Source organism: Lissotriton helveticus, chromosome 4_1 (assembly GCF_964261635.1).
Source record: "Lissotriton helveticus chromosome 4_1, aLisHel1.1, whole genome shotgun sequence".
NCBI lineage: Eukaryota > Metazoa > Chordata > Amphibia > Caudata > Salamandridae > Lissotriton > Lissotriton helveticus.
The window spans coordinates 1,619,377,092-1,619,392,056 of record NC_136063.1 but is presented as its reverse complement, the minus strand read 5'-3'; the positions used below and the strand labels follow the sequence as shown (position 1 = coordinate 1,619,392,056).

The 14,965-nt window shown below is 44.4% G+C and overlaps 1 protein-coding gene across 1 annotated transcript in view; it reads left to right on the top strand.

Moving 5' to 3' along the window:
• Nucleotides 1-14,965, top strand: part of FKBP9 (FKBP prolyl isomerase 9) — a 187,303-nt gene that overhangs the window by 95,128 nt on the left and 77,210 nt on the right. The window contains exons 4-5 of the mRNA XM_078688242.1: nucleotides 12,742-12,887; nucleotides 14,351-14,540. Of these exons, the coding sequence (XP_078544368.1) occupies nucleotides 12,742-12,887; nucleotides 14,351-14,540 (336 nt within the window). The remainder of the gene's footprint in view (nucleotides 1-12,741; nucleotides 12,888-14,350; nucleotides 14,541-14,965) is intronic.

Genomic DNA, 14,965 nt, shown 5'->3' with positions numbered 1-14,965 from the left:
CATGCGCGTGCATTATGGACAGTGGACAGGCCAACGCCATCTTTATTCCAAGCTTTCCATTGTCATGGCAACTAAGCTTCTTATCAGAAGCTTTGTCACGCTGCCTTGTTTTTATAGCGCAAACTTTACCCGAAGGTATCGGGTATCAGAGCGCTTTGCATGAACACCAGTTGCGCTACACAAGGCTGTAACTTTTCTTGGCCACACTGCCTTGCTTTAATTCTTTGTTTTCTTCTTCACGTGCCTGTTTATCCAGGCTCGTCCCTTATTTGATGGTCACCTATTGTGCCTTTTTTACGCATCACGATCAACTTTTACTTGTGTGCCTGCTATGAAAATTGATCATGGTTATTACTAATAACCTATTTTTTCATTGTAAAGCTCTCTAACGTCCTTCTTGGTCCACATTTGCGCTATAGAACACTGGCAAAATAAATAAACAAATAAAATTCCTGTAATGTATGTAACGCTTTCAGCATTGTTGAAGCCCTTCTTAACTTCTAACACGTGTTATGCTGCAGATGGCCGCAAGATGATGCTGCTGCACTTGCATCTGATTGCATGACATTTACTGGCTTCCTGAGACAATGTCAAGCAACCTGTCACTATTTTGAAGATGCGGCTGACGCATGGAAATGCATGGCGTTGAATCTCACAGCGTGATCTTTACAGGCTGCCACGCACCACAATGAGAACCATGTTGAAGCATGTGAGAAGCGTGCATCTTCTGAGGGCCTCAGCCACGTTAAGCTTATTGTGCGGGCCGTGTATGACCAAAGAGGCTGCCCAGATCTGACAGGATATAGTCGGACATCTTGAATGAGAGCGTTTCCGGATTGGCTGGTACAGTTGGGATACTGTTCTTCAGCTTCAAGACGAGGCTAACTCTTTTGGCATCCATGTTCACCAGCCTCTCCCGCAGTGTCCCACCTTCCTATAGGCTGCTCATGATTTCTACAGACCTTTGAGATACGGGTCTCCGAATCAACCTCTAGTGGTGTGGGTGGACGGATGCTAAAAAATAAAATGCCTTCAGACACGTGGTCCGAAAAGCTCTTTACAAAATCCTGGCAATCACGACACACAAACACGCTGGGTGCCATCTACGGAGTAAAATACAGTGCTGAGCAGATGTAATTTATTGTCCACAGAAATGGAACCATTATTGAAAGCACTTCAACGCCTTGTCAGGGGTAGTACGGGCTTTATAAATGAAATTACAGTTGCAATAGAGCAAGCCGTTGAGGTGTGTAAAAGGGGTATTTGTGTGCATGTATTTGTGATATGCAGGTGTGTGTACGTTTGTTGTGTGCCTATGTGTTCATACGTGCGTGCGGTCTCTCCAGACTCTATCTACTCAATCTTTTCAGAGTGAGCGGTCTGTCCAGAGCGTGAGTCTCTTCCAAGTGTGCCTCTCTCCTGCTACTGGCAGCCCCTCCCCTCTCTTCTTACCTGGGGGCACGATTCAGGAGAGCGCAGAGAAGTGATTTCAGATGAATTATTGTCTGCATGTCTCTGCCTGGGGCGTCTCTCCTGGGCAGAATCGCAGGCTGTTTATGGGTGCATTGCATGTGTGCGTGTGCAGGTATGTATGCTTGTGTCTGAAGCAGGGCTGCGTACATGCTTTAGATCTTTACATGTACAATGGTTACAAGTCTTTACGGGCGTATGTTTGCAGGTATGTTTTATGTGCATGTCTCTTTCTGCTTACTTTATTGTGTTATCAATTAAAAATGCAATAGGTCTCGCCTTTCATTAAGTTAAAGCCATTTGCTTTGCAATACAATACCATTAGCAAAGCAAATGGCTTTAACTTATTCAAAGGCGAGACCTATTGCATTTTCAATGCTTGTTTAAAACAGTAATCCTCCTCTGCTCAGGGGCAATGCAAAGGGGGTCGCAAAAGGTCAGATACAGCTTTCCAAGGCCTTGGCTAAGTCTTGGTTGGTCTAAACAAAACAGGGACAGGCACTCCCACCATTTCACACCCTTGGGCAGGATTGGGATTGAGGGTGAAAACAACAGCCACTAATGCTGCTGCCATTGCGTCTCATTACTTCTTTACACCATTGATGCACATTACTCCATGGAGCCATTGACAATCATGGTAGCTTTGGGCAATTAAAGTTCACTAATCTTGGGTCTACTGAAATGTATTAGTGTTGCCTTCACTGAGTCTCATCACTGCATGGCACCATTGATGTTCCTTAATGCACCATTTAATTCTGCCACTAATGGGTGTTTTTATTACTACTAAACCCCATTAATGTTTATTAGTGCTAGGTGCCACTGATCCTCATTAATGGTTTGGAACATTGATATACCAAGTTTAGTATAATTATGTTTAACTGTATTTCTGTATCGAGGAGCAAAGAATCCTATGAGGGGTTAAAATGAGAAATTTAAATTTTGGGAAAACCCCTTTTTTTACGTCCCTACTTGACGAATTTGCACAAAATTTGCCACGAAGAAACTATATTAGATATACATATTTTTTAAGGTTTGTGCTAATTTGCCAAATGGCGCCAAAGTTATTAAGAAAACAAAAATGCACTTTTCATAAAAACTCTGACCTAACCACAACGACACAGGTGCTATCACTTTTGTGATAGATAGATAGATAGATAGATAGATAGATAGATAGATAGACCCTTAAAAACACAGCAAATGTGAAGTTGTAACTGAAAACCCCCTGAAATTGCTCAGTTAAGGATAACTACATAAACTATACCTCACGTGACATTGATGGCATCACTGTTTTTTTTGCATTTGTAGAGAGCAGGAAGTCGCCCAGTAGTATCACAGCGCTAAACCTCTTGAAAACACTAGTCATTAATCTAATAGATTGAAGGCTAGTAATGTAGGAAAAAGTTTTGTTTAAGATCTCCCCTAAAATACAACAGACATCCCCTGAACAAACTGATAATGGTAACATCTTCGAATGTTTTGCAGATTCAACCGAATAATAGGTTAAAGTTGTTATTTGTAGCCATATTCTGACAAGGCGTGGGAGAGTGTGGTAGTTACTATATTCTCAAAAATATCACTTAACAATTGTATGCAATAAGGACATTGGTGGATAGAGTGGGTAGTAAGGGACTATACATAGACTTACCAGTAAAGCTGCACAATGGAAGGATGTAGTCGGTGACATAGGGACAGAAAGATTGCACATAAAGTTCATCCATTAGAATTTATGTTTGATACATGCCAAACAAGGGGTATATATTATGAAATGGAGTAATATATTACATATCCTAACACTTTTGCAGAGAGAAATAACGTATTATACAGATTGCATATGAACCTGCTAAAGACTTACCAACCTCTCCCATCCGTTTGTTGTGTGTGTGGCTGGTCCAAGTATCAGGGCACTGGTTGAAGCAGAAGGGGGGGGGGGGTAATGGCACTTGGCAGATGTGCAGACCACACAATACCTTCAAGAAACTCATGACATGGATGGAGATATCTGAGGCCTATGAAATTGCATATAAGTGTTGAGACCATTTTGAAAATATGTTTATTTGCGTTTTTAAAACAGTGCGATACATTGTCACGTATAAACATAAGATAATTGAGGCATAGTAGTACATCAACAGAAACCAGCGGAATTACAGCATTCACATGGGAGCAACTTCGTATATCAATCGGAACATGGTTCGCTAACAGATAATGAGGTTCTAAAGTCTCATTCCGAATCAGAGCTAGAGCTATCAGTATCAGAAGGCGGGTCGCAGAGGTTCCCCCTGAACTTATTCCACGCCCCCCAAATCCTTTTCCATTTCCTGGGACAACCTCTATTTCGGAACACAGCCCTTTCTGCAATCATCGCTGCATCCATATCTTGCTTCCAAGCCGATATCGTTGGTGACATTCCCCCACCCCACCTCTCCGCTATATTTCTCTTCGCTACCATCATGCCTAGTGTCATCCAGCTCTTCCCGTATTGAGTGAGATCATTGGGTTCCCATATGTCTAAGAGGCAACGCTTGGGGTCTGGCAGTATGGAGAGTCCCTCTGATTGAGACATGGTGCGCATCACCTGAACCCAGTAGTGTGCAATTCGGGGGCAGTCCCAGATCGTGTGATAGAAAGTCCCTATGTCCCCGCAGCCCCGCAGGCAGTATGGGTGTGAGATCCTCTTCATCTTATGCAGTGCATCCCTAGTGTAATATGATCTGTGCAGTATGCGTAGTTGCACCAAGCGGAGACGTGATGAGACTCCCACTTCTTTTGGAGACGCAGTCGCCTCCTGCCACTCCGAGTCATCAATGTCTCCACAGTCGTGTACCCACTTCTCCCGCAGGGTCTCCAGAGGGTCAGGTAAATTATTAACGAGTTTCCGATATGTCAGAGATGTCGCCTTGGATGGCATAAAGTCAGTAAGTAGCCTGTCCTCAAGCGGGGACGCTTCCGGGACAGGCTTATCAGACGTTAACGCTACCGTTAATGCGTGGCGTATCTGTATGTATCTGAAACGTTCAGTTTGCGCCAAATCATATTGCTGTTGGAGCGTTTCAAATGATAGCACCTGCCCCTTCTGCCATAGATCGCCAATGGTCGAGATGCCTATAGCATCCCATCGGTCGAAGCCTTTGGAGTGTCTGAGTTTCCCCAGCTGTCTTACATCCCATAACGGGGTTAGCTGTGTTAGTACACCCTGCCATTTCAACCTGCTCAGTGCCGCATGCCACACAGTGAGCGTGTGACGTAGAGGGCCGAACTTTGTGGCGATAAGCGATTTATCATATAGGGGGCCAGCATTCCGGTGAGTCCCAACTGCGCCCTGTCCGCCTTTAGGGCCGGCTCAGACTGGGGGAGATGTAGCCATTGGTTAATGATCTTCAACTGCGATGCCCAATAGTAAAGGTTAACGTCTGGAAGCGCTATGCCTCCATCGTACCAGCTACGCGTAAGCTTGGCCTGCGCTATTCGTGCAGGCTTAGGACCCCAAAGCAGCATCGAGACTTGCGCTGCGATGGTTTTGAAGTTGAGACCATTTTGTGTTCACATACATAATACAGATATGGTGTTATGTCACAAACAGAAACATACAATTATCTAAGTGTGGTACATCGGTATTAACATGGCCTCCCTGAGTGGTTGGTAGGGATGTGTTTAGATACATTCACTGGATGTCACCCTGCTACAGTAAAGGCTACATCTGCTATTGCTATTAATGCACTGGGCTCTGTATAAAATAAACGTAGAGAGGAGCGTGGCCTGCAGCTGAACACAGTAGACTCCTGTGGCTGTTGCTCTATTGTCTACCAACTCTGGGGGGATTAATTCCTGCTGAAAGCGGGCCTCACAGATGCTTGTGATGCTGCCCAGCTCCCGGGGTTCTCTCCGTTCCCAAATTCAACCTGTTTGGCTAGGCGGAGAGAGAGGCGGTGTGGTCGCAGGAAGGACACCTATGCGTGACTGCACCCATCAACAAGCATTTGCAATGCAATAGGTCTCTCATTCACGCCAGTTTGAGCTGTTGGCATTGTAAATGACAATTCCTTTTATTTATGTTTTGGGTTTTAAAACATAAATAAAATGCATTGTCATTTACAATACTCATAGCTTAAACTCTCACAAATGCGAGACCTATTGCATTGCAATAAAGGGCCTTCTTGACTGCATGTTAGATTGTAAATATTAGAGGAAGAGACCGGCCTGCGACGTCTTCAAAGTAGTAATAAATAGTGCAGTGAAGAAGATGTGTAAGTGTTGTAAATTACACAGACACAAAGTGTGAAGTGAGAGTTACATATGATCCGAGCTATAAACACTAACAAAGCGCTCCAACACCTTTTGCTCTGTGATTACACTGTCACGGCTCAGGAGGGAGAGAGGGAGGGGGGGCTATTTCCTGCCCTCTACGTGATTTGAGTGTGCAGTGTGGCATTGCGTAAAGTCATTGCTATATTTAGCCTAATAAAAAAGACTCCAACTGTAGTAGGGCCCTGGCTTCACCTCCTAGTCAGGGCAGACTGTGATTTATGGCAGGCATAGAGGGAGGGAGGGATATCTTGGACGCAGCTCCGGCCTCATACAGTACCCCTGCTATTACTAGTGAGCGAGAGGCACTGAGGTGGTGGTATTGGTGGTGGTAGTATTGATGGTGGTGGTAGTAGTATTGGTGGTGGTGGTATTGGAGGTGGTATTGGAGTTGGTGGTGGTGGGGGTATTGGTGGTGGTATTGGTGGTAGTGGTATTGGTGGTGGCGATATTGATGGTGGGTTTGGTGGTGGTATTGGTATTGGCGGTAGTGGTATTAGTGTTGATAGTGATATTGGTGGTGAGCGTAATCGTGATGGTGATATTGGTGGTGGTAGTGGTTTTGGTGGTGGTATTGGTGGTGGTATTGGTGGTGGTATTAGCAGTGGTATTGGTGGTGGTGGTGGTATTGGTGGTGGTTGTGATATTCGTGGTGCTGGTGGTATTGGTATTAGTGGTGGTATTGGTATTAGTGGTGGTATTGGTGGTGGTGGTATTAGTGGTATTGGTGTTGGTAGTAGTATTGGTGGTATTGGTGGTATTGTTGATGGTAATGGTGGTGGTATTGGTGGTGGTGGTGCTATTGGTAATGGTGGTATTTTTGGTGGTGGTGGTGGTGGTAGGGGTAGTGGTATTGGTGGTGGTGTTGGTGCTTGTGGTATTGGTGGTGGTGGTGGTGGTATTGGCATTGGCGGTGGTTTTGGCATTGTCAGTGGTATTGATATTAGTGGTGGTGGTGCTATTAGTGGTGGTATTGGTGGTCGTGGTATTGGCGGTGGTGGTATTGGCAGTGGTGGTATTGGTGGTGGTGGTATTGGCGGTAGTGGTGGTATTGGTGGTGGTGTTGATCGTGTTGATATGGTATTGGTGGTGGTGGTATTGCAGTGGTATTGGCGGTGGTGGTGGTATTGGTGGTGGTATTGGCGTGGTGGTGGTATTAGTGGAGGTGGTGGTATTATTGGCGGTGGATTGGTGGTGGTGGTGTTGTTTATAAAACAGGCTTTTAAAAAAAACCTGTCTGGTGGCTTTAGTACAGCTGACATGTAACACAAATGTGCTGTTGTCAGCTACACCCCATTAGCACAGGATTATGTGCTACCTGGAATTCACATGACTTAATTCGCTAATCATTTCTAAAGCTTTTTTACTTGGGAGGGGGAGGGTGTTGAAACAGACACAAGATAATTACGGTTTAAAGTAATTGAAAGCAGGCACCCGTATTACAGGGTTGCCGTGCTGCTTAAAAAAATACAGGTGGTTTCACCTGAAGCAGCGCATGTCCGGCCTGCAGTAAGAGAAACTCAATAAAGTAAATAGTGCTTACAGACTAAATAACAGGTCCCGTGAAACATCCGAAGCAAAAGGCCCAGTCGCCATGGGAGGGTACAGATGAAGGCAAGGCCATACTAAGGAGAAACTAACATGCCTATTAACGAATCCGAAGGTAGCATTTATGAAAGACAATGACACAAGCAAATGAAAAATATGGGAGGAGTGTGTGTGCGGCTTCTCTCCCATACTCTACTACAGCAGCCTTGCAGAGGTAGCAGCGCATACGCGCTGTTGCTTGGCTTGACCTAAAAACTAACTGACTTTCGGGGCCGGCTTTGAGGGGAGAGGTCGTTGACCATGAAGAGAAAGTGTCGGCGGCGTGTATGGCGATTCCTGCTTGCGGGCGCACTGAAGAAAAGTGGCGCCACTGTGGAGCCATGGCTGGCTCACGACAATGTGCGGCATGGTTAGGCTGCCCCCGGGCTATCACGGAGGGCCCAACAGCTGAGGTGGGACGTGCCTGGAGATCCCTTGCAGCGCGACTGCCAGCAAAAAAGCAACAAACAGTCAGAGGCAGCGTTATGATGTGAGCGCAGCAAGCAGGGACACCTAAAAGGGTGGATGTGGGTACCCGGGGAGAGCCTCCCGGCACTCCCAAAAGGTGATAACCCCCCCTGAGACTTTGACTGCACCACTCCCTTCAAACCTAGGGCCTGAAACAGATAAGACTTGTGCATCTACGCAGGATCTTCTCCCTTCCTAAATGTTGGACATTCGTTTTTTGGGGGGGTTTTGTATTGGATTAGTTGGGGAACACAGATGGATGCAACACCCTCTTACACCGGATGCATACGCAGACCCATTCACCCATGCCACGGTGACCGGAACTCATTTTAGCTACCCACACCTATGCTCTCACCTTGACCACAACTGCCATTTTACTGGTTTTAACATATAACATATTTACAAGCCCCTATCGCCACGCAGAATTTAATTTGTAAAACAAGAAGTGCCAGGGCTCGCGTCAGGAGGCCACTGCAGCTTGAACCATACATTGCCACAGCAATGCTGCCAATGACAGATCCTACACAAATACTAACCATCACACTCCTACAAGTTTGAGAATTCAGACTATTTCAGCTCCCCCAAAGCTATAAGAATGGCTTGGGTGGCAGATAATAGTCATTTATCATCTATATTAAATTAATAATTAACTGTTGTTTTGGTCATCTCCAAATTAGTCAGACAGCTCCACCTATGAAGACTGTCACTAGTGCTAATGTTGACAGTTAAGTGCTGGTGCTAATCACTGGAAACCACCGGCTCAAATTAAGCCCTGTCTCCAGCACAACGTCACTTTTTCTGATGTTGTGGTGGCAATAGGGGCTTCGCCTTATTTACAAGGCAGCGTTAAACCACGTAATGTGGCTTAACGCTGCCTTGTAAATAAGTCACCCTTTCATGCTATACTTAGCCGGAAAGGGAAGGGTAATGGGTGTTGGGGTGGGTGTTCCACCGCAACACTGATTGATTCTGACTCTGCCCCATATTTACAAGAGTAGCGTAAATATGGGGCAGCGCCAAAATTAAGACCAGGGAAAACCTGGTCTTACCCTGGCACAACGTGGAGAAATGTTTAATTTCTCTTTGTTTTTGCTGTTTCCATGTGTGCTACGTTGTGCAGCACACAAAGAAAAAGCAAAAGGCCATTGATTATTAATGTGCAGGAAGGTGTTCCTTCCTGCACATAAACAATCATTAAAAGAAAGTGATGTTTTGCAACTTTTATGTGTGCTGCATTAAGCAGCACACATAGAAGTTTTAAAACGCCATTTCAGATTGTTTATGTGCAGGAAGGGACACCTTCCTACCCAAAGACGATCGCAAGCACCCGTGTACTATGGTGCAAGGGTGTCTGCTTTGGCGTCTCTGAGGCTAAATTAGCGCCAGCGCAGGGGAAAACACAGGGCTGCACCGTATCCTTGTAAATACAGCGCAGCCCTGAGTTTTAGAAGTGGCGGGCGCGGCGGTAAGCCAAGGAGCTTAATGCTGCGCTCTGCCACTTCCTCGTAAATATGCTCTGTAGTGTTTTGGGTGAGTTGAAGAGGTCCAGTACAGATATCCGTTTCCTCCAGGGGACACCTACTCAAAGGGGACCAGCACCAACTACGCTCTAGATCCTTCCCGATCCAGGACCTTTCATTGGCTCCCACCAAATAGCCAGGGTTGCAATTTTACCTAGGGACCCCACAAGGTTCTGTGAGCAGAAGGTCCTGACCAACGAGTTGGGCAGGTGACTGTTGTTAATGGGCATCTGGGAGGACACTCCCATTGCGATACGCAACATATATTGTCCGAACACTGGCCAGGAGGCATTGGTAATACCCTTTGTGCAAAAGCTAGCTGGAGCCAGAGATTACCATTCCTAATTAGGGGCGATCTTAATTACGTCATGCACACTACCCTCGACAACTCACAACAGGGGCTGAAAGGTACACCAACCTTGTAAGCGACGTGCAAAACTATCCTCCATGCACTGGGTCTGACCAATACCTTGAGATACCGACATGGCGTTAATAATGGACTATTCCAATTTCTCAGCAGCCCACAACATCATGCCAGAATTGACTACCTGTTGTTAGATAAAAGGCTACTACCCCAGGTTGATGATGTTTCCCAGAATCAATGACGCCTTTGGACCATGAACGGGCCCAGATGACATTGTCCTGCCCTAGCCCCAATCTGACATGTCAGTGGAGTGCCTGGAACGGAATGACTCTCTTAAGGGACCGGGTGGCACGGCATGAGATAATGACCTCCATACAAGAATACCTCCATCTGAGCCATACGGATGAGGTGAGCCCCTGAATGGTATGGGACGCCCTAAAAACAGTGGCGAGAGGGGTGTTTATCAGAGAGGCTTGCAGACTTAAATGGATGTGAGAGGTTGAACTCCTCCAACTCAGGTATAATTTGCTCCGGGCAGAGCAACTTCATAAACCCAGCCCCTCTAAGAAACTCTGGCGGAATCTTACTGCACTCCGTGGCCAAATCCACTCTCCGGAATACAACAAGGCCAACTACATCCTAGCCTGATCGGATACCTGATTGTATGAGAGGGGAAATAAAGCAGGCTTCCTCTTGCCGAACAACCTGCATGTCCATCGCTCCAAGGGGTATATCCAAGAAGTCCTGAATACAGCAGGTACACTGTGCTCCTTAAAAGAGAAGAAGGCTGATGCCTTCCATGAATATTATAGTACCCTGTTTAAAGATGACCACTCTGACACAGATGCTCAACACAATTAGCGCAGTCTCTCTCCATACTGCGCCTTTCTAGCGATGACAGAGAGGACTTAGACAAGCCTAGGGGATTTTGACAGCTATGAAGCACCTTAAACTAAGTATGGGTTTGGGCCCTGGAGGCTTTACAATGCTTTTATAAGCACTGTGCCCCACTGAAGACACTCCTACTAACTGAGGTCTGCAACCAAATGTCCTGGACCTGCAGACTGGCCCCAGTGGTGGCGGAGGCCACAATGGCTCTTTTAGCCAAACGGGTGCAAATCCTACCATCCCATCTCACTCTTAAACTTAGGGCCTTATTATGAGTTTGGCAGTGCAGGAGCGGGACCGCCAGTAGCGGGACTGCCCCGCTCCTGCACAGCCAAACCCAGGCGTGCAACACCCATTGGAATCAAAGGGCTTCAGCCCCTCCCCCCCCCCCCCCCCCCCCCCCGTCGTGTGTGGCAGCCCGGGCTCAGACAGCTCCCGGGCACACACACAGCCGCACCCGAGCACTTCACAGGTCTTTAAAAGACCATGTGCTTGTTAATGAGGCTTTGTTGTTGTTTCACCCCTTCCAAGAGCCCCTGCAGCTCCACTCTGCATATTGCTTAAAGTTTCAGCCCCCCCCCCCCGAAATTTTTTCTTAGCCCCCCCCCCGAAATGTGGCTCTAGTTGCACCTCTGGCCAAACCTGTGTAGAAATCTACTCTGAATGGCAGACAGCCTTCCACTGTCACAAGGAGGGCATGAGTGCCACGGAAGTCATGAACATACATTTCCCCAAGCTGGTAGACAAGAGCACATGCTCCGCTATCTCACACTCCTTTGCCACACTGCACTTAATCGCAGCAACACATTCATAGCGACACAATATATGAATATATACTACTTCGCTACCAGTTTAACATTTTGCAAATGACCCGGCCCAAGGGAGCATCAAGATGGAGAGACTTTATTCAGGAGTGAGGCCGACAGTGTTAGTTGTCTTCTGCCACATAAAGATTGAAGACTGCCCACCGGTGATACTTGCCAACAATGTTTTAAGGTCAGCAACATATTTTTTATTGCATTATGGTTGGATGACAGATTCCACCCCATAAATGTGGTATTTTTAAAATACAAATATGTAATGTGAATACATTTTGGACAGTTTGTAGTCGTTAGTTATCACAATCTGCACAATACAGCTAGTCTGAGTGGACCTCTACCATCTGGGATCTGTCTGATCACCTTTCTGCAGCATTTTCTCCATCCTCACCAATGCATTATACAAAGTTTTGCTGGCAGCAGAAGAAATCCAACATTGCAACGTGAATTTACAAAAATAGCTACCTTCATTCAATACCATGTTTTCTGCACCCTCCGAATCACTGATCATGCTAACTTATTCCTTTGCCATTCCATCAGTCCACCTTCCAAATAGCTTGCTGTCTTTCAAGGATGATACATTCATCAGTCCAAATCTAAACAGTACCATATTCTATAAAGAATTAAAAAATACCTATGACGTTTGCTTATGAAAGACTGGGGACATAATACGTGACCAGTCAATACATTTATATCCCTCTCTTTCTCATTTAAAAAATATCAGTAGTCAGAGTGCATTGCCTATATTCAAGATCTATTGTCCTATATTCACTTTTACTTGCAGCTTCCCATTGTGCCTATGTTGCTGTTTAGCTCCTAGCTCTGAGCGACAGTTTTCAACACTTTGTTCATGCCACATTGTATACTAAACTTGTTAATTCGTCACATGCTTTGAACATCAAAACAGTTTAGATCATGTTATGAACTTTAATATGCAAGGTATGATTAACAAATACTGTTTAATTTTCACTCTATTCCTGCTCCTCAATAGGTAATCACACTAACTCAAATAGTTGTGCACAAGCAGCATCATCACTACCATATGCAGAAGTCTGACAAACATTTTTCATTGCCTTTCTCGTATATTTAGGCTTTGAAGTACGTCTATTATTTGAAAGCTTTCTTTGAACAAACAAAACAAATGACAGCACAATTCTGCTACTAATACAATTATGAAATAGTCTTTTGACTTATAATTTATTAAAAAAAATAACGGTCTTATTCAGTGATTTTGATGGTAATAGCTTGGTAGATGACGATGATAATCTTGCAACTCTTTTACTGTTCGGGCAATCTTAGAATTTAACCAACCTTTTGTTTCTTCCAGTCACAATCGTATGAGGACCTATGACACATATGTGGGAATTGGCTGGCTAATCCCTGGCATGGACAAGGGTCTGCTTGGAATGTGTGTTGGAGAAAAGCGAATTATCACCGTGCCTCCCTTCTTAGCGTACGGAGAAGATGGAGATGGTAAAGCTACAATTAATTATTCATTTGCTTTTTTTTGTCTACATGTGTTTGCTCTTTCCTAAAGCGTAAACCTGACAACTATTAATTGCAAAAAGAAAATATTTAAATGCATGGTTTCACAAAGTGTTTTATCCTGAGCTGGGCCAACAAATATTTCACAGTGTTGCAGCATAGGCTCAGACGGCAGGATTTATCTAGGGTTATATTTTTTTACATAAAGACAGGAACACATAGTACAAGCATATCCTGGCTCCTTGTATTCCTCGACCGTCCTGGAACTGTCCTGATGTGATAGATGCTTGCTGTGCACAGCACATCTCACCAAACCTAAAAGTCGCTGAGTGTGTGTACTTAATAGTGATTGGTGACATTATGTAATTTTGGTTTATTGAGGAAATGTTTTGTTCTCGATCTTCCGGTGAGAGAAAGAAAATTCAAAATACAATTTCTTGGTTTTGTCAAATGGGTTCTGGATTTTGACTGTTCCAACGATAAATTACCCATTTCTAGGTAAAGTGTGAATTTCCCTTGCAAAAGAGCCATTTGTCTTCTATTCCCATACATGAACAACTGATGCAAAAAAATGAGAGGCTTGTTTTCCTTTCATCATTTCTCCTGCATTGCACTAATTAATGTAATAATTGTGAACGTTTTAATTTTTTTTTATTTTAAATGTGATGTACTCCCCTATTTGCTACTGGGTAGCATAATAAAGTAGGAAACTAATTCAACAAGCATTTGCAAAGCCAATAGGTCTCGCCTTGTTGATCTATTTCAGTGCCAATGCTTTTAGATGATTCTCTGCAGCTTCAGCAAAAAGAATGAAGAACAGGCATGATGATGCACCCACTGTTGCCAATCATGGCCTTCTGTAGTAGCCTGCATGCATTATTATTTATGCACACACGAGCACCAGTTTCCTTTTTTTATTGACCGATCTGAGATAGCAGACGCCACTTAGGTTTGTAAATAAAATAGAAAATTGCTTTTCTTATGTTGTTGCTTGGGGGTGGAGAGTTTCAGTGGGGAGAAGGACACAAGAGAGATAGAAAGAGAGCGGGCAGCACACACGGGACAGAATAACACCGATTACAGTAGGAAGTATATTGCAGGGGAAAAGAGGAAGAGAGACAGAAAACACATGCACTTTCATGTAGTGTTTAATGAAAAATAAAAAAGTAGTTTCTAAAAGTGATACAAGTCTGCCAATCAAAATGCTTCAGGTAAGGGATAAGAACAATAAGAGGACGGAAAACCATCAAATAAGAAGCACAGAAGAGTGACAACAAAGCCTAGCAATGGAAGCAATGGGCATGTTCTAAGCCACTGTAAGTTCTTCGTATTGCTTACAAAAGGTCATTTGCAGCCAGACAACTAAAAGCTGTATCGTAGGACCTAAAATGTGCCTGTCAAATGTAAATCATATTGGCTTGCTACATTTCAAAATGTTCTCCTATTTTCAGGCAAAGACATTCCACCTCAAGCATCTTTAGTCTTTGACGTTGCTTTGCTGGATCTTCACAACCCAAAAGATAGTATCACTGTCGACATCCAGTTTGTGCCTGAATCCTGCAAGCGACACAGCAAAGTCGGAGACTTTCTCAGATATCATTACAATGGGTCACTTCTAGATGGCATGTTGTTTGATTCTAGGTAAGACACTGCAATGCTTTTATCGCCTCAATGATTTCATTATCCACAAACTACCACTCTAAGAAACATTGACTTATCACAGTTACATTACTAGTTTCAAGAAATAAGCTTTTTTATCATTTCCTTTGCATTTCTTCTGACTCTATTGTTCAGGTGTGCTTGATATCTTACACTTGTGAGATAATGTGGAATAATACAGACACTCAGCTAGCTCCTAAAAGGATGCATAGCACGAAGAATTAAATCCTAACTATTGTTTCTAATTCAGACTTCGAATTGAAGGCATGTGTGCAGAGCTATCATCTGTAGCTCTGTTTCTTGTCTGACCTGGTACAGCAGGAAATAGAAGTAACGTGAATCTTAAAGAATTTGTATTTTTTCACACATTTGTCATTTGAATTTAACTCTACATGGAAAGTAGAATG